A 22,749-nucleotide genomic window follows, 5' to 3' on the forward strand; every position below is an offset into this window, starting at 1 on the left:
ACTTCAGGGAGGCCAGAGTAAATTACAATAGAGTTAGGCAAAAGAATTCCCAGTACACTAAGCAAGATGGGCCAAGATGTGCGTTGTACCTGCAGGTTAGAGGAGCAAAGAAGGGGCACTGAAGCTGATCACCCCATGCTCTTCTCCTAGCAAGACTTACACTGTTGTCAACCAGCTTTGTGAAGGGGCTGTTGGTGGTCCAGCTACACCACTTTTTTTGTAGCTGTGGTATTGGAGCCAGGAAGTCATGGAAAGTGCGGGCACTCCACGTGCGTTGCCTGGGATGATGATTTTCTGTCTGCACGTTCCTCTTCTCAACAGGATCTGCTCCTGCGGCCGTGTGACCAGGCGTCACCCAGTCAGACACGGAGCCTGGGCTTGTGACACTTCTTTTTAGGTTTTTGTCCTACAATAGTAAATCAATATCGTTAGCAATGTCTTTTGTCAGCAGGTCTTAAAAACACATTAAAAAGCGACTTCTACTGCAAGCAGCCAATTTTTTCAGTGGTTCTTTTTCTCAAGATAAGACACAGGAATGCAACTTGTTTCTCTTTCAACATGCTGCCTTGGAGTCAGCGGCTTCCCTGAGCAGCAGTTTTACCTTGCTTCTTCAATTTCAGGTTTCATGTTGAATTGGGAAATTCCACTTATGTAAGAAACAGAATCCTACCACTGACTGCATATCCAACACAATGAAGCTCTAGCTATTTTATATGTATCTGACAGATTACAGTACTAAACTTTGCTGTGCCAAACATAATTCCTCCTCTCTGCTTGGCTCTTGGAAGGCTCCAGCTGCATCTTTATGGGGAACAAAACCCCAGGGTGGGGGAATGAGGCCCACTGAAAGAAATTTAGAAGCAAGAGACTTAGAAGTCTAAAAAATGCATAATTCAAGAAGAAAGACTGAAGTAAGTGTTGTTCTTTAGTGTCAGTTTTGGAAGAACTAAAGGAATAATAAATTTTTTTTAAAGGCAGTAATCTGTTCTCAGTGTCTGTGGTAAAAGGAACGAGACACGAGGCCCAGAGTGGAGCCAAGGGGATTTTCAGTTCACATAGGAAATGTTTTTTTGGGTGGAAAACATGCTTTACCAGGAGCATAAGATGTCTAGACAGGTGTAAAATTGGCAGTCAGGAGCTGAGCACGTGAAATCATTCTCACCAGCTCTATGTATGAGAATTGCCCTGACATAGGAATGAACTATGGCAAACTTGTAAAGGATCCCATGCTTACTTACTGTGTATGTTCCTATATTGATTTTAAAATCACCATTTTTCTTCCTAATGTGGTTTTAGAAGCAGAAAAGGTAAAGAATGCCTCATGGTCCTATGAATCTCCTTCTGTGCTTGCTAATGCTTCACCTGTTGTTAATATAAGCCCCTTGTTCCATAACTCTGCAAGTATTTTTAATTTTCAGCTGTGCGAACATGGCTGTCATGAGAAGAATGCAAAATCCACATTCCTAGAGTTTACACATTTCTTAAAAAGAGCCTGAAATAAATCCCACAGTGTCCTGGATTTAAAAGGTCTGAGAGACAAAAAGCTTCTCATTTGTTATTTCTGATAAACAAAATCTCCCAGGTTTCCCCAAACCAAAGAAACTCTTTCCCTACAATGTCATGTTGGAAAAGGATGGGCAGAGAGGCGAGCAATGAGCTTCTCTGCAGGAAGCTGGCAGAGGTTCTATTCATGCTCTGGATAAATTTGTTTCAATGTTAAGTTCTTAGTCTTGGATTTGATTAAAGTAACAGTCTTTATATAAATGCATAGTAATTCAGCTGTCTTCTTCTGAGAAGCCTCTTTAGGCTATTTAGGGTTTATTATTTTGATGATTTCGAGACAGTTGCACTGAAACAGCTACTGAGATTAATAGCGTACTTTCTAGATTTTTAAAAATCTTTTAGCAAAAACACGTCTGAAGTACTCTCTTATTCTTTACCCAAAACCTATTCATCTGACACTTGCCTGGATAGAAGGCAGATCGTAGCTGTAACCTAGCCAAAGACTGAGTGATGCTTTAAAACCAACTGGGCTAACTAACGAAGAACGTCCAAAGGAGGGCTACAAAGGTTGTGAGGAGGGCAAGGTGTGTGGGCAGCACCTGCGGGCCTCTGCTTGTTCAGCTGGAGTAGAGGAGGCTGAGGGCAGCCTCATGGCCCTGCAGCTCCTCACGGCGGCTCTTTGTAGTTGCTTTACTTAAGTGAGCATTTGGGGTGAGATGAATCTGAAGACGTTATTTACTGTGCTCTACAGACTCGGGGTTTCACACATCTTTCCATGTGAGGATTACTTCCCAGTTCCTGCCTGCCCGGTGCTGGGCTGCAGACACTGGGCTGCACACCCGGCTTCTGCAGGGCTCAGGGACAAAACTCAGGAGCTGGGTGTCCAGCTGAGATGCATCTCACACCCTGAGAATTCACACACCTGGAAACTAAATTGTGAACAGAACTCATTTTTACCTCTAACACTCAGTAGCCCTCCGTTAACCTAGGTGGAGTGCAGGTGTGCAGATGGCCTGCTGGGCCCAATCTCTGCCCCCCTCAGAGAGGATGGCCTGCAGCTGTGCTCAAAGAGCCCGTGTTTCTACCTGTGGCCCTTCACCCTTCCCAGGTATGTTTTTGGATCTTCTGAGGGTTTAGTACTGCTTCCTTATATGCAAAAAAGACAGAACAGAAGGAACAGCCTTCTGAGTTGATACGGTGGTGAATCACTTTAATCCTTTGGTTATGTGCACTTAGAATTGCTTGAATGCTATATTATATGTGTATATATACACATAAATCTGCTATGCGTACTTGTGGAAGGCATGGTATAATAGAAATGTTTTGCTTTGAGCATTTCTTCCTCCTGACTAGCGAGGGGGAAGAGGAAGGAAAATGGGTTTTTCTCCTTATCCAGAAATTGTATTTGTAAGTGGTTGCCACAAGGTGAAGCTCTCTCTGCTGGAAAGCGGGACCAAGAAGTAGAGGGGTTCAAGAGTGCCTGATCTGAGTGCTGATACAGTGCATGTGCTGTGCTCCTCAGAAAGCAACGTGCTTCAGTCAGGCAGAGCACTGGAGCTTTTTCCTATTCTTGTCTTTCTTTGCTGTTAATCAGGGTGGTTGATTGGAGGAGGAGTTCAGCATATGTCTTGTACTAGTGAGGGAAATTTCTAATCAGCCTGCATCCGTGGGTAACTTACTAATCAACTTCAGGGATACAGAATGCTGTTGCTCTGTAATCTGTGATTAGAAACATTAGGTGGACTGTCTTGGGGTAGGCGAGCTCCTTACAATGGTTCTTTCCCCTCTCGTGGCGAAAAAAAGGAGGATGTTGGACAGTGTTGACCTGGAAAGGTTTTAATGTAGACTTGAAAAGGACTTGCACTGATAATCGCTAACTTGTGATGAGGAGAGTGCTCAGAAATCTCAGATCTGGCTGCTATCATCTACTTCTAAATAAGTGATTAGGAATGAAGAGGAAGGAGCTAAAATAAGGAAGGTTACTAAAATGATCTAGGTTTGTGTGCGTATATTTGAAAGGGTGCCAATGCTTTCCCTTTAAGGGTTTGCTTTTTAGAATAGGTGTTAATTCTTCATGTGAGCTGGGGAGACAGTGACAGAACTCTCTGACAAACTGAGAAGCTGAAGAACTTGCCTAAACACTTGGTAGTGGTGTGCAGGAACGGGTCTGGTGCTAGGTCCTTTGGCTGTTACAAGTGATCCTCAAAACTACATATTGTATTTAACAGAATACTATCTTTGCTAATTAACAGATATTTCTTGACAGCTGGTGCTTCAGCTTGGTGGCATATCTCTGCATTCTCTATTATAATATCCCAGGTGGACTTGTAGACCTGATCTTATGAAAGCTGAGAAGATGCTGGCTGAGGGATCACAGCCCACATGTTTTTGTAGCAGCTCTGCCTGATAGTTGGGAGAACTGCCTGGCTTGGTTGCTACTACTTCTGCAAACTAGCAAGCGTGAGTGAAGGAATGTGACAAGTGCTGTCCAAGAAGGACGCTGTGTGGCTTGCTATGCCTCTAGTGATGTCCAGGAGCGTTCTTACCTGTATTCTGTAGGTAGTAAAGCTCAGTCCACTGGCTCCAGGTCCAGCAGAAATAATAAACACTTCATCACTCCCTGTCTCAGTGGTCACTGCAGAGGTGGAAGAGGGCACGTCTGGGTCAGTATCCTGAGGAGACTGATCTGTGCTGCCTCTGCAGGAAGTGACTGAGAAGAGAAAATCCATGTAAAAACAACTGAGGAGAGTCCAAAGCATCTGTTCCTAGCTCCTCTATGACAACTGCCTTTCCCTCTCTCCCCAGACAAGCTAGAGCCACTTGGAGCTGTCACACGGGTCAGAACTAAGCTCAGACCAAGTTTGCTCTCCTGAACCTACAAGCTTTTAAAAATAAGACGGAAGGGGATGAGGGGAAGAAAGGAATGACCTTGAGTCTGCTGTTTGATAAAGACAGACCCAAACTGAAATCCACCATACGATATGCACAAGGTTTTCCTGCAGATCAGATTTTTTTTTTTCAATCCATATTTACTCATTCCTGATAATGGTGAGCTCTGCTTTTTCTCTGAAGTGCAAGCATTTCCTGCTTGAACCCTGACAGTGTTGCTCCCACAGGCAGCCGTATGCTACAGGTATATGCACCTGCTTGCATCCTCAAGGCCTAATCCTCTGGTCCAGGCCAGGATATCTCTGCCTGTGGCTCCTGGCTGTGATCCTTTCAACGATCTTTGAAAGCAAGTAATTAGCTTTTGAGGAAGATACGGCTTTGAGAATTGTGTGTAAAAGCTGACGGTCTAGTGGGAAACTGATGGCGTGTAGCAATGTATTGTGAAGTGGTTCCTTGTTGGCCCTCCCCCAAAAGGAGAGCTAATAGAATTCATTGGTTGTAACTCAAAATTGCAGCAAGTGACGTTATCTGCAGCTTGGCTGGGGAACTCCTGCTCTTGTTTTGGAAACATGCATCTAAGGCAGTCTCACTTGAAAAGCCCTTCAGAAAGTCAGCTCCAGCAGTCAGATATGTCCAAAGCCAATGTAAGCATTATAAAACTCATCCCTTTCCAGGCATGGTTAAGCATAGGGCAGATGAGCCATCCACAATTTATGGATTATTATAAGCTGCCGTTGTAGCAGCCTGTAGCACACACATTAGCTCTGCTAACCCAGTGTCTCTGCAACACTGTGTACTAGGACGGCTTCTGCTGGCAGTGTCCTGAAGCTGTGCCCGTGTGCTCCTTGCCAGGGGAATTGCCGTCCCAGGGAGGGGGGAGAGCAGCAAGGGATATTCCCACAACAAAGCCTTTCTGCTGTCAAGCAGCTCTCCAGCTGTGCATGAGCGAGGCGGGTGGGGAGAGCAATGGTCTGATTAGCAGGCCAGGGCCGCGGGGTGCCCTGACCTGCTCCTGGGGTGCGCCGCGCTTACCCGCCTGCTCCCGGCTGACAGAGTGGTTGTTGTTTTCATTCTCCCGACTTGGCACCACGAGCTGGAGCTCATTGATATCAACAGCGGAGTTCTGGATCCCATTCTACAACTCAGAACATGCCCCAGTAAACATTGTCAGATAAACAGTGCAACAGCCAATATGAAAGAGAGAAACAGAAATTGCTGAAGCCATTAGCACTAACCTCCTGGTCACCGCATACGTTGGATGAGCTCCTTTTGGGGCACGTTCTCTGCCTGAAAAGGAGAGACAGCAAGAACAACAACAAGCCCACGAGTGAGTTAGACCCAGAGAAGGGAAGGTCTTGGCTCATGCAGTGGGAAGTCAGCTGGAGAAGGACCTGTCTTCCTCCCATGATCACCACGAAAGTGGAAACAGAGTTCAGACCTCTTCGAAGTCCTGCCAGCCTTCCCTCCATAGGGAATAGTGCATACTGATGTGCTTTTTCACATCAGTAACTAAATAGCAGGACTGAAATCCGTTGGTCTGAGCAGTGACATTGTTCTTGCCCTGTTAGACTGTTTCATCGTGTGTAGTCAGTATTGCACTCTGTGTTGTATTTAGCAAGCAGAGAACATCAGATGTTCATCTGCATGACCATTTTATTAAAAGGAATGGCTAGGGCAGATCATTACCAGCTAAATGTGCCTGCTGGACTGAAGGGAAACAATCATATTCATCTTTTTTTATTTTTTAGTTTTAAATATGAAACCATGAAACAAGTGTTATTTACATACTGGGTGAATATGATGTGAGGATGTCATGAAGAATAGCTGAACGTGATCATGACTGAAGCAGGAATATTTTGGTGTGCAGCTGTTCTTCATGCAACAGTGCAGAAAACAAGTGTTAATGCGCTATGTGACCTGTTATTATTTTTCTCTCGTATCTATGGCTGGAGGGGCTGGTTTAAGGTAGTTAACATCTTCTATACAGAGTCAGTGGTGCCTTCTAAGGGGTGTGTTAAAGGCAAGATTACAAGTTTTCAGGCACCTTTTCATTATTACTTCTCTCTAAGACATGGGGGCTCAGAGGCTGCCTGGTAAGTCTGCCCAGGGGACAGGGACATCTGCTCCATCTTGGTTGTGGTGGGTTTCATTCTTTCACTGTATCACTGGAAGACTTAACAAATGATTATTGACTCTCAATTGAATTGAGAGAGGAAAAAAAAACAACCTGATGTGTCTCCAAGACTGTTCCTAATGAATATGGAGGAGACTACAGAAAGGAGAGCAAGTTCGCACTTGAGCATTTAATTCAGAAGGGATGCAGAGGGATAGCTGTTACCGTAGGAGGCAAGATCCCATTGGCTGGGCTGAAGCAGGGGAAGCTCTTCCTTGGGTTTGTGGAGAGGGAGCAGAGAGATTTCCAAGGAGAAGAGGTCTTTCCTCATTGGAGAATTGAGATTAAGCGAAGAAGGAAATACTGCGCAGGTACAAGGAAGATAGGAGAGAGGAGAGCCCTGTACCTCTCAGTTTAAATGAGGATAGAAAAGGTTAATGGGTTGGAATGTCCTCTTTTTAACTTTTTCTTCCCTCATTGTGGCTTGGTATTGATTCCACTGAACAGTTTGATTTCCTATCAGAAACTAACTCATAGAAAGGCTAAAGTTATACAGATTCACTCCCCCAAAAATTTCTGATGGCAACTTGAGATTGGATTCCTTCTACTCAGAACTGTTGCCATGGTGTCTGGGGAGATGCTCTAGTTTGTGAGACTTGGGCTTTTGGACTTTCTTTAGCCCTCTCTCCAACTGGACTATGTCTCCACAGCATGCTGCAGTGCCTGGCCACCACGGAGGGGAGTGATTCAGATCAGAGCATAGCTCCTGCATATGAAACACCCAGTGTACAAATAGTTTGGCTTCCATCAGTAAAAAGAATGCGCAATTTAAAAACAAAAATTGCTTAAATCTTCCCAAGTAAAGCAAATATTCAAATCTGTTGAAAGCTTTGTGAAAATTGCCCTGTGCTCCCCTACCCTCTCCAACCATCTGTGTTTCTAACTAAACTACCTCCAGGTGAACAGAAGATGAAGGCCAGCTACAAACAGGCAGGTAGAGGCTTCTGGGTTTTGCCTACCATAAGGATGACAGAGAAAAACCTCTGTTTTTAGCCCAGAAGTGACTAGAATCTTCTAGGAGAGCGTTAAATGAGGAAGGAGAAGATCACGCTGCAGGCCGTGCATAGCAGGGTGGCATGTATGGAGTGAAATGGAACACAACGACTTGAGGAAATAGCTGTATGCAGAGAGGGGCTGTAATTGGAAACAGGTCACTGGCAGGCAATGCAGATGTAAAATGCAGTTGCAATCCACAGGTTGCAGCCATCAAGCAAAAGTCTGGCTGCATTGGATGGGATTAAAATTAAATAAGGTGGACGTGTCTCTTGTTCTTGGGGCTTGGGAAAGAAAATAAAAAATACCCCATTGCTTGAGCCAGGCCTCATGGCCAAAAGTAATTAGAATTATTGGCCAACTAACAACTGAAGCTTTCATTTCCTCCCCAAACAGCAAACAAAAGCTGCAGTGTGGTGGAGACTTGGAGTTTCCCCAGAGAGCTTTGCCCTGGCTGAATGCAATGAGCCTGAGCAGACACTGCTGACGACTTGGTGCATTGGAGTGGCAGCAGGTGCCAAGCTTGGCCCAAGGCATTTCTAATCCTGGCAAAGATAGCTCCCTGCTACTTTTAGCTGAGCAAGAGCATCACATAGAAATGGTAAAAAAAACACTGCTAAATGCCAACGTGGTACCAGAGGAACAAGCAAAGCAGAGGAAAAAGTGGGAGGCACGTTTACAAGGCCAAGAGCTTGAAGTTTACTCTTAGCATCATCTGGTGAGGTCTCCTTTGCAGTGGCACGTTCCAGCCAGGACAAGAATTGTCACACCTCAGAGAGCTGGTCCCATTTCTGAGTGTGCTGTTATCAAAGCATCTTCGCTTCTCCCCACAGCCCACCCTGTGCAGTCCTGGCATTTTCAGCAGTGAGGTTGGGCTGTGGCTAAAACACACACAACACGTTATATCAAGCCAGTATCTAGAGCAAGAAGCATAAAATGCTTGCTGGGCTCAAATTAAAAGTTGTTTAGATATGCTTAATGGCCTCCACAGCCATATTCTGAGCTGCATTTCAGGAGAATCAGTTGGAAACTGTAGGTTAGCTCCAGCCAGCACCAGCGGCGCTGGGGCCAGAGAGCAATCCTCAAAGTATTGGAGCAGGAAAGATGGAAAAAGCATTTTCCAGTGCAGCCTCAGTGAGGCTGCTCAGCACATGGCATGGTGTGATGCTTCCAAACATGTCAGATCTCACATGCTTTTTAAAGCAAGAAATAAAAGCGTAATGTCATTGAGGCCTCCCTAGAACAGTGCACAGAGAACACGAGCAGCCAGGTTAGCAAAGGGCTTCCTCTCAGGAGGTGATGGATGTCTATGTCTATGGACAGTCTCCTCTATATACAGTCAATATCTAATATATCTCCCTACCAAATTGAAGTGGTAATGGAAGGGCAGCCATGCAGATGTCACCAGAAGCGAGCCTGTCCCTGGTGCTGTGCCACAGCGGCCGTGGTAGGATGTGCTCAGTGATCAGACTGCGTGACATTTGTGCAGGGTAAAAAGGCATTCAGTTTTCTATGCTGGTCAACAATAGCATGCTTTGCATGCTTTGCAAATATCTGAGAAGCAGAAAAGCAAATTGTACATGTGAGCAGCGTGGCCTGACTTTCTGAGCAGTCTGCACGGGGCACCTTTCAGGCAGCGGAAGCTCAGACTGCTGTGTGCTTTGGTTTGAACAACATGCAGCTTCGTGGATAGCTGCAGTGCAATTAAATGGCAAGAACTGCCTACTCAACATGTGCATCAGCCCAGGATGCTGCCATAGCAAAGCAGAGTGTTTCTGCTGCTTTTGAAATTTGGCAAGGGTATAAAAATAATTTAGTGTCTGGAAGACATTTTCCACCAGACGTTTTCCTTTAGAACCAGCAAAAAAATGTAGTCTAAATTAGTGTTTGGCAAGGTCTTTACAAAGGAAGGTTAGTCAGATGTAGCACACGTAAGATTAACTCTTACAACTATGAAAAGCTCAGATTCTGAAAGCAGGAATTTCTTTATGCAGCAAGAGTTTATTTGATTCTAAGATTATTAAGATTATGTTTAGGCTCCCCCACCTCACTCATGTTTTCTTATTCTGAGGATGGCAGTGGCCTGTATTTTGTGTTGATTCAGCACAGCTAGTAATGCAAATCCAAAATCACACAAAAAGCAATGTTCCCTTCTCAACCCAGCCTCAGTTATAAGCAGTTGCTGGGCCACTCTGAGACCTTCTGGGTTGGAAGATGCACAGGGCAGAGGATGCAGGAAGAGGGGACAGACCAGTTGAATGGTGCCACTGAGAAATAAGTGCTATCACAAACAGCCAGTCACCCCATCAGAGCCCTGCAAGGGATGGTGCTTGTTTCAGTTCTCCGATGCTCCCAGTGCAGTCAAAATATTTGAAAAACACCATTTCACAAAAACCTGGGGAGCTCCTGCTTTGTTTTGCATTCGTTGGAAGGAAAAAAAAACGTTTTCACCAGAGTTACCAAGAAAACAGCAAACATAAGCTGGGGTGTGGAGAAGCTTTTTCCTGATAGACACATTGGGAGAAAACAAATAAAAGCAATTGAGTGGAGAGGAATGCTTTTGTCACTGGCTGGTTGTAGCAGTTCAGCTAGTTAGGTCAGCCCCTGGGCCCAGTCCTTTCAGATGACATCTGGGGACAGGCAGGATAGCACAGCACTTTCCCAGGCAGGGAGCAGGCACTGCAGGTATGTGCTCACCTTGCGAGTGCATGAGAATTAAAACATCTGTTACAACCTCTTGGATAAAACTTGCTTCAGATGGGGAAACATGAGGTTACTGCATCTTAATTCCAAGCGGCAGTATTGTATTGTAAGTATTGTAAGTTAGTTATTTTTCTGCAGAGCATTAGTGATGGTTAGATTCGAAGTGAGAAGACGCAGGGACTGTCAGCTCAGCCTGCCTGGGAGATGTGGGGAAGCGTGCTCTCCGCCCTGCATTTGTCCATTGGCCACTATGGGCCCAAAACTGAGAAACAAGTATTGAAAGCAAATAAGAACCAAGAAAGACCTCACCCTTCAGGTATTTCTGCAGGGGAACAAAAAGGAAAGAAAAAAAGAATAAAAGAAAAAAGTAAATAAGAGGTACCAGAGCTGTAGAACTGTGAAAGAAAACTGTAGGCATAGGGCAGGAATAGAAACTGGCTTTGGTTTCCTCTACATCCATGCACTACTGCACCAAAAGGACAGCAAGCATTAGCAGGGCAAAGAAAATGTGCATTTGTTTTCTGATTTTCCTGTCCTGTACAGATAATATCACATGCCTCAGAGGCTCAGACATCCATCATCTTACCTGCAAGCTATGCAGAGGGCAGAGAGCAAAGCAAGTACAAAGAAGACAGTCCCTGTTAAAATTGCCAGCATCAGTATGTTTTCCATTCTCTCCTGCCTCACAGCATCCACGGTGTTGGGTTCTGTGATGTTCTTGTACTCAAAGAGCATTGCGAAACCTCTGCCCCGGTTGGTGGTGGTAATGAGTTCCATGATAACCTCAACCATTTCCAGAGACGAACCAAAGACCATGGTCCTGTTTAAAGGTGAATTTGGTCCACAGAAACGAGAGGAAAACGTGATGAGATCTGAAACATACAGTACGTCGTGGGGACAGACATCCACTGCCGGCTGCTGGCTGGAGATTTCCACTGGCAGTATTGTTGTGGGAAGCGTCCAGCTCTCTCCCAGACTTTCATCTCTCTCACTAGCAGCTAGGTGGGCAAACAAAATATTGCCTTTCCAACCTTCTTTTGTTTCTTGGCTGCTAACATTTTGCCTCTGTGTTTTGGCCCCATCGGAATCAGGTAATGGCTGTTCTTCTGTTGGAGTCTCCATAATCGCTTTGGGTTCCTTCATCTGTTTTGACTGGTTTCCTTCGGACGTCTGTTTGGCTTCACCTTTCTTTGAGGCTGCTCCTGGAAGTTCGTCCAGGTGGCCAGGAAGTCCTTTTGACTGATCTCCTGCACTGCTCAGATTCTGAGCTGCCTTCGACGTCCAGCTCTGAAGAGAGGATTCTGTAGTCTGGAGAACAAAGTCCAGGTTTTCCTCGGGAGGAGTCACGTCCTTATTTCCTGTTATCGCAGCAGCTGGAAAGCCATCCCAGGGGGTTGGAGTTTCACTTGAGCTCTCAAAAATGTCAAAGTCAAAAATTTCCAAGATGAGATGCGTTCTTACGGGAATGAAGAATTGCCAAACGCAGTGTGTCCCCGGGTAGTAGTTGTTTGGAAATCCTGGTGATAAAATCAGGCCTCTTTCCATTGACTCCACCACCGCGCCACAGGAATAATAGACCTGGGAAATAAAACAAACACACTTACTTCTTGCCAGAGACAACATACAGGACGCAGCATGCTGGACCTACAGAAGATCCTACCCCTTCCCTTTAGTGACTGGTGTAGACTTCTACAGGCTTCATGAATTCCGAGTTCCTGAGGCTATCTTCTGCTTGCACATTCAGAGCCTTAATCTCTAATACGGACAACCAGTCTCAGACTGTGAGAGCGCGTACTGAGCACACAGCTTCTGAGGAAATATAATCCAGATAAGCAATTCACACAGTGTTCATTTTCTATCCCTATTTCAATTATAATAGCATCCCTTTCTGCTCTTGGCTGATGCACGTTCCCAGGTTACTGAATCCTGAATACATTTGTTGTTGACACACAACTCTTTGCTGCACAAATGTGTCATCCTAAACAGCTTGTAGTGTGATAAAAACCTTAAGCTGAAGAAAAACTGTGTCACTACAGCATCTTGAATTCTATGTTATTCTCATTACAAAACCACTTGTTTAAGTGCAACAAGGCCCTCGCACTGATGATTATCCATGAATCATCTAAACAACTTATCTTGGTTTCAGAGACGTTGGGACTTATTTACTTCAGTAATACAGGCGGTTTTGATTGGGTACATTTTCTCTTGAAATGCAAAGGCTCTGGAAATAGTGCCAGCAGATACCCCTCACACCGGTAGGCCAGCAATCTGCAAGCATTTTGCATAACAGTGACAGTTCCGTTTGAAATTCATTTCTTCTTTCTCTATAAATAGCCTTCACAGTCTCCCGAAAAGGAAGAAATGGGTGCACTGCCAACCATTCCGCTTCTTTAAAGGTAGGCGAGGCTGTTTTCACACATCATATTCACAACAACCTTTCCCAGAAGTAAGCTCCCGGAGCCCTTTTTCAAGATGCTTTCCATAAACGTGCGGGGTGCAGAGCCCTGTCTGTGCCTGGGGCAACAGCTTTTGAAAAGGAGAACAAATAAGTCACAAGTGCTGAGGTCATGAGCCTTGTCTGGGAGCACGTGTTTACTATCATAAATTGGAAAAGAAAGGGAATGCTTGGGGGTTGTTTTTATTCTTTATTATTATTGTTGGATTCATTGTCTCAGTCTGTTATCTATTTAAACACAAAGAAAGCTTGGCAGTAGAACAAACAAAGCTTATGAAGTCCATATAAAGCCACAAAGATCAAAATACTCCAGATTTCTTTTTTTTTTTCTCCCGGTCCCTCCCCATCTCATGTTGAAATGGAAAGAAGAAAAAAACCCAACAACCCAAATGTTAAAAGCCCCTAAATAAAAACAAACCAAAAAAAGCTGGGTGTTCTGCAAGGCATTAGCTTTGTTTTCCAACAGGTGCTTTTCATATTCAGAGCGATTTCAGGGGGGTGGCAGGGCAGCAATAGGAAAGGACCAAAACAGTGGTGAAGTAGAAATTGTTTTCTATACTCCAGGTTGAAATCCGATCTTTGATTTTGAAAAGTGCCTCTTAAATCACAGGTTGAGCTAATTATAGGGGAATGAACTGCAGGTTTCTCATTTAAGACACCTGGACCATGGCTTGAAGTTTCAAGTGAAAAAGAAACCATGCACAGCTGCTCAGGTTTTCTGTCTAATCATTGGTGCTGTGCAGCAAGTAATGCAAAAATGGCTAAACTGTGTGCCATTCTCTCCAGGAGGTAATATGTTGTTATTATTATTCGAGTCTAAATCAGTTTATTCCAATAGAAATCCAGAGGAAAACATTGTCAGTTTAGGAGGATATAGATCCTAACTTCCACTTTTCCATCTGAATTATGGATGCACTTCTTTTCACTTTGTAAATGCTGTTGACAAGGAGCTGGTTCCCAGTGACAGAACCCTTCTTCCCTTAGGGAGAGGGTTACTCTGTGACACAGAGTTTCCCTGTGAGGTCCCTCTGTCCTGGGCTGTCCATGCAGATTGTCTTCATTTCATGGCAGTCTCTTGAGCTCACTCATAAGCAAGATACTGGTGTAACAGGATGCAGCATGCAATACCTAACTTTCCATTTAAAAGAAGCATCCAGTTTTGGAGGCAGAACGTGCACCAGAACTGCTGCTGCTGAAGGATACCTCTGCTGTCTGTAGGAGGATTTTGTGTGGGCCCAAACTTCCTCAGTTAGCGCTCACTGAGGCTGAGGTTTTGTTTGGAGGAACATGCCGACTGATTGGGTTCTCTTTTTTCAGATACCAAGAAGGCAGTTGGAGGTGTTTGCAGCCCCACCTCTCCTACCAGAACTCTGCTAATGTCTAAAAGCAGCAGCCGTCAGCTCAGCAGCTCTCACACTGAATGGGTAAGTGCCTTCCTATCCATTTCTCAGCCCTATTCTCAAGTGAGGTGCACTTTCCTGTCTTCGCTTCCACCTGAATCTGTCACCATTTGGAGCAAAATACTGTGCAGATTCTGCATGCACCTCAGGAGCCTCAGGTCCAGGCTCAAAGGCCTCTTGCTCCCCACAAGCCACGTGGCTGCCAGCCACTGCAATATTTTGCTGAAACCCAACAGGTAGCCATGCCCACAGGTGGGGATTGGGAATTGTGCAACGTGTGCATCCAGAAATACATCTGACAGCTCATGGCTGCAGGGCAACCGTTCATTTGCTATGGCCCATGAGACTGAAAACATTCAAGATTTGCTCAGACAACAGGGAAAAAACACCCAAAGGACAGGAAACGCAGCATAGATCTGAGGGTGGGGAAAAAAAGATTTCTGATAAATTTCTAATCCGGAACTGAATGACTGACAACACTGCTTAGTTCATTTACATCATCCATTTTGCAGGCTGAATTTCATCAATTAGATGCAGATGTTCCCTTCCACAGCAAGTGGTATATTCACAGGCTTTTGACAGAGGCATGCAACAATTTGGCACGTTTTAGACTTTGCAAATTATAGGTTGTTGTTTGTTTTTTATAAACAACAGTTTTTACACCAATTAGGCCAATTATGAGTAGGGTGGAGATTTATTTATTTTTTCTTTTTTTTTTTTAATCTGCTAATAAGACAACTCCTTGAGAGTGTTGATGAGAGGCACAGCAAAATTCTGTGGGCTCAGAAAACATGGTGCTTTTGGAAGGCAGCAAGGGTTGCAGTTTCCAAGCACACAAAGGAGTGGGATTGGGAATTACTATTGTACTGAGATGTGAAATACAGTAACTATCTATAGGAAATCGTAAGGTATGAGGAAAGGCTGGGTGTTCACCAGGCAGCAGGGGCCATGTACATGGCAGGTGGCCCACAGGAGCCTTCAGGAGTCGTGGGTATTGGTCTCGCCCAGTCACTAGAAGCAGGCAGGGCTGAGTTTTTAGGCTTGTCTGGACTGCCTCCAAAAATGGATTGCTTCTAGCATGAGATGGGAGGCTGGAGGGAAGGTGGGGAGGATGCTGTTGCACGTAGTTGGTAAGAGGAGGTGTCATGGTGTGTGGTTTGTCTTGTAAAGATGGAAGCCCTGTTGAAGAGGAGACAAAGTGATGGAATGTGCTGGCTACGGAAACCCTCAGACTATTTGTGTTCATAGCTTTTGCTGCAGCCCAAAGAATGCAGTACTGATACTGCAGTACTGACCTTCATTCATGTTAATGCTGGCATGAGGAATTGCTGTTTGCAGCACCCTGGAGGTTGCTGTCCTGCCTGTATCCCATGCACAGTCCCAAAGGCATTTTTCTTTTGAAGCGTTTGTTTCAAAGAAGAGAAAGGAGGACATCCTGTTTTGATGTTTGTCATTCCTCTGCTGGCACAATCTCAGATTCTCTGCCTTGGGTGCTGCCCAGTGTAGTTTGTTTTCTTTTACAGCGTAGTCACCCAAGGAATATCAAGCTGTCTTACTGTGCATGCAGAGCCAGAGTGAAAGCCTCAGCAGAGCAAGCTGGAGGCATACAGCAGAGCCATTCCATTTCCAAGACATTCTCAGGGGCCAAACCCGTACTTAACAGAGACATCCAGTTGCAGGCACGCAGGGAAAAGATGTGCAAAGATCATAACCTACTTCTCCCTCATTCATGCATTATGCACGCCTCGATTTCTGTGCATTTCTCACATGTATTTCCAGTTTTAGGCAGACTTAAAAATGTCACTTCCACTTCTCTTTAGAAATGCCAGAGAAGGAATAATCAGCTACATCTCAAGCTGACTGAACGTTTAAAAGCTGCTGCATTTATTAGTGTTTTCAGGAACAGATGTGATTATCTCCTTATCCAAGTTAAAGGGCTTTTTGGTCTTTGCTTAAAGGGTGCACTAGAAAGATTTAATATTAGTGTAATGAGAGAAGATGGGGATAGAAGCTGTTTATGCAGACCTTAGGCATCACTCTTGAGTCAGAACGTTTGGTTATGATCCTGTGCTTATGACCAAAAGAGCCTTTTATGTTTCATCTTTTCTTGCAAAATGCATCCACTAAATAAATGATACTTCACTGGTTACTGGGGCACTGGGGGGGTAGCAAAAAGAGAACTCCTCCAGGTAGATTTTTTGCTTTGTTTCAAAAAGCCAATCCCCTGCGGCCACTTGGTGCCAAAACAGGACTCCAGGAAGCATATGGCCCTTCTACAGAAGCCTTATCTTGTCAGCCTCCAGCTGACTCTACAGCAACCATAGAGATATGCAATTAGCTTTGGACAGAGATGGATTGGTCTTAGAATCCAAGATTGTTCAGTCTGGGTGACTAAATTTAGCCATCTGAACTCACCGTGTATCAGTGGAGTGAAAAGCCAGCAAGCTTTATTTAGGATCCCTCACCCTCCGAAATTAAATACATCTTATGTCCACACATGCACGCACATGTGTGTTTCTTTCAAAGAGCTGGCAACACTTTAGCACTACTTCACCAGCTCCTTCACATTTTATTCTGCCCCAGGGACCTCTTTAAAACCCTGGATCCACCAATCTCTGCAATTGCCTGTAACGTGCAGAGGGAGGTGAGGAATCTCGGTTACTTCCCCCTCCAAACACAGGAGGTTCATTTTGAGTTAAATATCACTGGGACTCACTGGGGTGACTGAACAGAGCCCCCCACGTGGGATGTAATACCAAGCAGCCTGACCTTTTGGCACAGCAGGAAGAAAATGCTGAACTTCAGACTTTAGAAAGAAAAAAGAAATAAAGAGGGAAAGAGGGGAAGTGGCCTTTCCCTTCTTCGAGCTTAAGGGAGGAAGCAAAATGTAGGCAAGCCTTTACTTGCTGACGTGGCTGGAAATAGCTGCAAACTACCAGAAATACAATTCTTGTGGTTCCCAGCAGAAGGCCCAAGTTCTGCTCTCACAGTGTTTCCAAGTTACAGCAGTCTGAGCGTTTTGGATGCTCATCAAATACAGGATCTAAGGAAAGACAATCCCAAGAGTAAGATCCAAAACTCCAGTCTGTTGGTTTAAGTGACCACATTTACTTCGCTAGCTGACTGATCCAGAGATCAAAGTTGGTTGAGATTTTTTTTTTTTCCAGCTGGAAGAGAAAGTTAATCAGAGGCTTTATAAAATTAGCACTCTACTTAATTTTGCGTTTTCAGGTCACCTCTTCATGAAAGGTTTATTTTCTTTCATTAGAATGAACTAGATACAGCAGCAGCAAATCTAATCTATTTTTTCACTTGGCAGCATAAGAATTTGTGGAAATGCCTTGAAATTGCTGTCCTCTCCACTAAATTGCCTTTGCTCTTCAAAGCATGGGGCAGCAGCAAAAGGAGAATCCCATTCTGTACTACGGAAATTCCTCAAGCATCTTTGGATGCTTGAAAGTAGAATGTCTGGTGGTGGAAGGTCAGGACATGCGACTGACAAAAACTGCAAACAGCTTGCTTAGAATTAAGGAGAGGTTTCCAGGGACCTTTTTCCAGTTCTTAACTGTGATTTTTTTCAGACTGATCCTCTAAAGAATTCTTAATTTGGAGAGAATTCCCTCTGCTGAGGGGTCTCCTTTCCCTCCCCATCCCAACACAAATCCATACAGCAGCACCTCCAGCCAGCGTTCTTGCCCTGTGCCCTGGGGAAGCTTACAGCAACGAGCACTGTACAGGACTTGAGAGTAGGACCCTGAAACCACGCCGAACACACATTTGCTTTGAATTCAATTACGGAATCAAAGCAGCCATCCTTATGTTTTCAAACAAGGGTCCAGGATTTATTGAAATGAGCACAACCTGCAGGATTTAAGCAAAACCAAGGCTACATTTTTTAACAGATGCTCTGTTATTTCAGTAGTGGGTAGCAGCAGTTCCACCACATGGATGTGATTATGGATGTGACATTTCCACTCTGCAAATCCCATTTCCAGGAAAGAACCCATCTTGTCTTACATTCCTACTTGGCACACATCAGCCGGTTTTGCACGGCCCTGTTTTCATGCCTATCACCACATTTTCTATTGTTCTTACTGGTTCATAGGACATTTGAAAAGAACCAGTGTGCAGGTAGGAAGGGAAGGGGACTATAAAAGCCTGAAGGTGCAGGAGGTGAGGGAAAGAAAAGTATTGCCACTGGAGCAGAGGAGCAAAGCAGGAATGCGGTGCTGCAATTAGAGCAAAGAATGCAATGTCTGAACAAGGCTTCAGGAGCTGGAGGCCCAACTGTGCCTCCCACTGTAGGCATGCTGTTTTCTCTTATTCCTCCCATATGTGAGTTTGCTGCAGCTGAGCCCTGAAAATCTGAAAAAGCCTGCTGGGAAGGTGCTGCTTTATTTCACATCCTCTTGGCTTTGTGGAAAAGAAGTCAGTGAGGTTGCAAATGTTTGTGTAATCTTGGAGAAAGGCAGGTAGGCTCTGTCAGAACCGAAAGCGTGATGGGGCTGGGGTCATCCTCACCTGCTGGCAGGTGTCAGCAGCCAGATCTCAGCACCTGCCTGGGGATGCAGCTTCTCCTGCAGCACAGTGCCAAACTGCTAGGCAAGCCATTGCCACAACAAATGTCTGTGAGTCAAAGCAGCTGCAGAGTAAGTGGCAGGAGAAGGTCAGCAATCTCATTAGAGCCAGGAGGCCCCGGCCCTCAGCACAGTAAGGTCCCGACTTCACAGCTGCAGTGTATTTTGATACCTGGCCTCCGACAGATTGCATAACTGCACCATGAGGTCACCATCCTTCCTACTTGAGCCTCTCTGAGACTGGGAGGTGGGAGAAAGGAAAATCACAAAAAAAGAACCAACCAACAAACATGGGCACTCAGGCAACCACCAGACACAGCGATGCATTCCAGTTTCTGTGGAGAACAACAGACCTCATTTGACTCCAGAGATGCAATGCCTTTTGCTGCTTACAAAAAAATGCTTGTTCCCAGAGATAAAAACAGGGGCTGTTTCCTGAACAATCACCCATGGAACAGTACAGCTTTCCATAGCATGAGCAGCAGCATACACGGTCTGTGCATACACTGTAACTGACATTTTGTACTTGCCTTCAGAGCAACCACAGAAAAGCTGATGCTCTTCTTCTTTTGAGAGGTTTTCAGGTGAGAAGCTGAAGCAGTTTCTCCTCATTAGGCCCAAGATGCCAACCTGCATGTAGTTATGTACAGGGCAGAATTATCTAAAGCTTCCCAGGTGAAAGTTGTCTGGATATGGAGAACACAATAAAATCAATTCTTGCTCTTTTTCTCAACATCATGAATATGCTGAAGCGCTAGTTCTCCCATTCTAGATCTTTAATTAAAGATTGTATTGGATTCACCTACAAGAGGTCTTGCAAGTTATAGCCATGTAAGTCTGGCAAAGCAAAGCTCTCTCTCCTTATCTCGTTCTATATTTTGCTTTATCTTTTTTGAGGCTGGAAGTTCTTAGGATGACAGGTGTTGTTTTCGTGTTTTTTTTATTTCCTGGACTTGGCATTAAGTTAAAGTTACTGCACAGGAGTACCCAGCATTCACTCAGTGCTTGCCGGATGCCGAGGTGGAGAAACACCCATAAACAGATAAAACATTGTTATGAACATGAACTACAGAAAGAAATGCTCTGAGTCCTGTGAAAGGGGCCGGGGCCAAGGCACAGAATGCTTCTGATTCCTGGTTTTTGTTGGAACTCTTACATCCAGGTGTTCTTACTAGAGACAAAATGACAGGTCTTTTTCTGAAGTCTCCTTCATTCCCCACTGCAGACCCACACTGCACCATTCATGTGCTTCTCATCCCCATCTGAAACAGAAGACACTCGGACTACTCTTCTGTGAAATTGTTTGAAAAATCTATTTAGAACATGCAAATCCAGTTGCTTGGAAAGACCTGCTTGAATAGGCAATCTTTCCTTGGGGGCAACAATTACACTTGTGAAGAGGAACTTGTGAAGTGAATCAGGTAGAAATTCGTCATCAGTACCTCATACATTTACTGCTGTGTGTTCATGCAACGAACACACATGAAATCCTGTGAGAGCAGTCTGATCACTGTTTTCCCACTTCCAATCGTGACATCGGCGTTTGTGGCTAAGGCAGCAGATGACACAGGTGAGATAACATCCAGTGCCAGGCCTTGCATCAGCAGCCAGCTTTGTCATGTAAGACTTTCCAGGCTAATCCCTGGGGGCTGGGAGATCTAACTCTTGTGACTGGACACTCCACAGACAAATGGATTTCCTGCCATACAGATGTGAGATGCCGTATCAAATAAGATCCAGCATCCATACAAAGCTGTGTTCCTCTTTGTCTTCAGAAAATACTCTCATTCAAACATACAAACAAATGTAAAGCTTTAGAAAAAGAAACAAAGGAATCATTTACAGCGTCTCCTCAGGCAAATAATCATGAATGTGGTGGGGACCATCATAAATAAAAGTAAGGCTTGTAATGAAGAGTTCAAGATGCTATGGCCTTTTGCTTCAGGGCTTTAGTAGGTCAGCAGAGGACTTTTTTTCTTATAGAACAAGTTCTCATGAACAAAGTGTACACGACACACCGCAGGAAAAATCAACAGTGAATGACAGGGCTGGTGGGAGCGGGTAGGGGTGGCAAAGGAGTTTCCAGAAGATCAATCTGGTTTTCATTTTCTATAAGCTGAACGGGCCAAAGCAGCTCAAATGAAAGAGTAGAAAACATGCTCAGATTATGTCTGAACTGCTTGGTAACCAGACAAAATACGAAACAAAACAAAAGCTATAGCACTGCAGTAAAAGATTGCTTGCAGAGTTCAGTAAAAAAGTCCATTCAGCAAGTTATGTATGCTCACAGGAATCTGTGAAACTGTGTTCCCAAATAAACTTTATAGACACATAAAAACCTCCCAGATACTCAGGAGAGATTTGAATAATGAAATCCACATGCAGCTTAGGTGCTCAAAAATGCTTTCTTTTGTTTTGGGAGTACCAAAAACAGGAGAAGAAGAAACTGGAAAGCAATCCCAAGCAAGTTCTGCTGGTCACTTCCCAGCAAACAAATTTTGATCTTTAAAAAGCCAACAAAAACCACAGATACTTGTAAACTGGCTTTGCAAGAGAGAGCTGTTTGTGCTTGGATTTCCAGCTGCATGACCCTACTGTTTCATCCAGACACTTCTGATGTTCCATATGATGGAAGCCTATTGTACAAACATACAGAGAAGGAAACAGTCCAGATGGGAAAGCTAAAACCTGCTAATATTTGGGATCATCACTAGCAAGCTGAAACTCTGTGGAAGTCAGGCCATTTCTTCACTCAGTGCAGGCAAGGAGGCTTTTGCAGAAGACGTGAGTAGTGATCTTTACAAAACTAACAAAGCAAGAAAAATCCCTTCCCTCTTTGATGCAAAAACTTAGAGTAAAAAAGATATTTTTAATGAAGTTTCTGAATGAGCCATTGCTACCACCAGGACCGGCCGTTCCGAGCTCTGTTATGGTCCAAACACACACTCTGTTTTGGATGGTATGCAAACAGCAGCGCCTTTCTCCACCTCACTGGTTCAGGATTAGTCTCCTCTTGTGTGCTCTGTGAAGGGAAATTTCCAAGAGCCCTTGTTTGCCAGGATCTCAGAAGCAGGATGCTTGTAAATTTTACTTTACTGCCTACTCATAAGGGGAGACCGTGAGGGCACAGCAGGGAGGGTGTAGGAGAACACAGGGAAAAGTATCACAAATACTGCAGCCAGAGGGAAAACTGAGCACTGGGTTTGTTGTTATAGGGTCCCAACCAGGGAGCAGTTTATTTTTCCAAACAAATCTGCTTCGCAGACATCCTTTCTTCTTCCCCATTCAAGTTTCAACCAGGAAACCTGGAATAAGTTACGGTTGATTCTAGAGGCAAATCAAAGCATTCAGCCTACTGAGCTCACATTTAAAGTTAGCCTTTATGAGGAACTCCTTGGGGCCCTTGTATTCAAACTGTGAAGTCTGAGATTCACCTGAAATGCCCACACATACGGATCTGTAATGAGGCAGCAAGACAAGGAAACGGGCAGATTGGTCTTCAAGCCTCAGTTCTAACAGCAGAGGCTCCGTATTTCAAATCAAAATTAGAAAACAACAACAACAACAACAAAACTTTAATGAAACCATAAACAGTCGTTCCAGACATGTACTTACTAACTACCCAAGACCAGGACAGAGCTGGATTTAAGCAGAATGAATGGGTTGGGTGTCCAGCAGGCACACCACTTTGGAAAGGCTGAGCAATTGTCTTTCTTGGATTTGGATTAGGTTGGAATTTCAGAGGCATTTTATCCCAGATCTCTTGTATTCAGGAAGCTTTCCTTATTGGCATCCTTGACACTCGACCCTTGTTAGTAGTCCTGCTACCACTTAACAGAATCATGAAACAGAAGCACAATGGAAATGGATTAGTAAGAAGGCCAGTGAAATTCCACAAGTCCCTTCTTCAGACCTGACAGTAGTTCTGACTGGAGGCTCTTACCAGCCCATTTTGTTGAGGTAGTTTGATGTTGCAACCTGGCTGCCAGTATAAAGAAATGAGAATAAAATAGTGGATGAAACTGAGATAGCACAGCAGGTTATGGCTTGCATGTG

The 22,749-nt window shown here is 44.5% G+C and overlaps 2 protein-coding genes across 11 annotated transcripts in view; one reads left to right on the plus strand and one right to left on the minus strand.

Moving 5' to 3' along the window:
• The window catches only part of CHFR (checkpoint with forkhead and ring finger domains), a 54,716-nt gene that overhangs the window by 27,169 nt on the left and 4,798 nt on the right, over positions 1-22,749 (plus strand). For 5 of the 7 annotated variants that reach the window (XM_048963848.1, XM_048963846.1, XM_048963850.1 and 2 more), the window contains exons 18-19: positions 12,596-12,657; positions 14,034-14,140. In XM_048963848.1, the coding sequence (XP_048819805.1) occupies positions 12,596-12,657; positions 14,034-14,140 (169 nt within the window). Of the gene's footprint in view, positions 1-12,595; positions 12,658-14,033; positions 14,141-17,435; positions 17,589-19,657; positions 20,240-22,749 lie in introns of those variants that run through there. The other 2 variants (XM_048963852.1, XM_048963851.1) reach the window with 2 other exon arrangements.
• LOC125701589 (uncharacterized) overlaps positions 1-22,749 on the minus strand; it is a 31,295-nt gene that overhangs the window by 2,930 nt on the left and 5,616 nt on the right. For 2 of the 4 annotated variants that reach the window (XM_048963842.1, XM_048963841.1), the window contains exons 2-6: positions 10,848-11,839; positions 5,628-5,679; positions 5,425-5,527; positions 4,050-4,213; positions 161-406 (exon numbers count right to left, since the gene is read on the minus strand). In XM_048963842.1, coding sequence (XP_048819799.1) covers positions 161-406; positions 4,050-4,213; positions 5,425-5,527; positions 5,628-5,679; positions 10,848-11,839 — 1,557 coding nt within the window. Of the gene's footprint in view, positions 1-160; positions 407-4,049; positions 4,214-5,424; positions 5,528-5,627; positions 5,680-10,847; positions 12,406-12,427; positions 12,589-22,749 lie in introns of those variants that run through there. The other 2 variants (XM_048963843.1, XM_048963844.1) reach the window with 2 other exon arrangements.

Source organism: Lagopus muta, chromosome 17 (genome assembly GCF_023343835.1).
Source record: "Lagopus muta isolate bLagMut1 chromosome 17, bLagMut1 primary, whole genome shotgun sequence".
NCBI lineage: Eukaryota > Metazoa > Chordata > Aves > Galliformes > Phasianidae > Lagopus > Lagopus muta.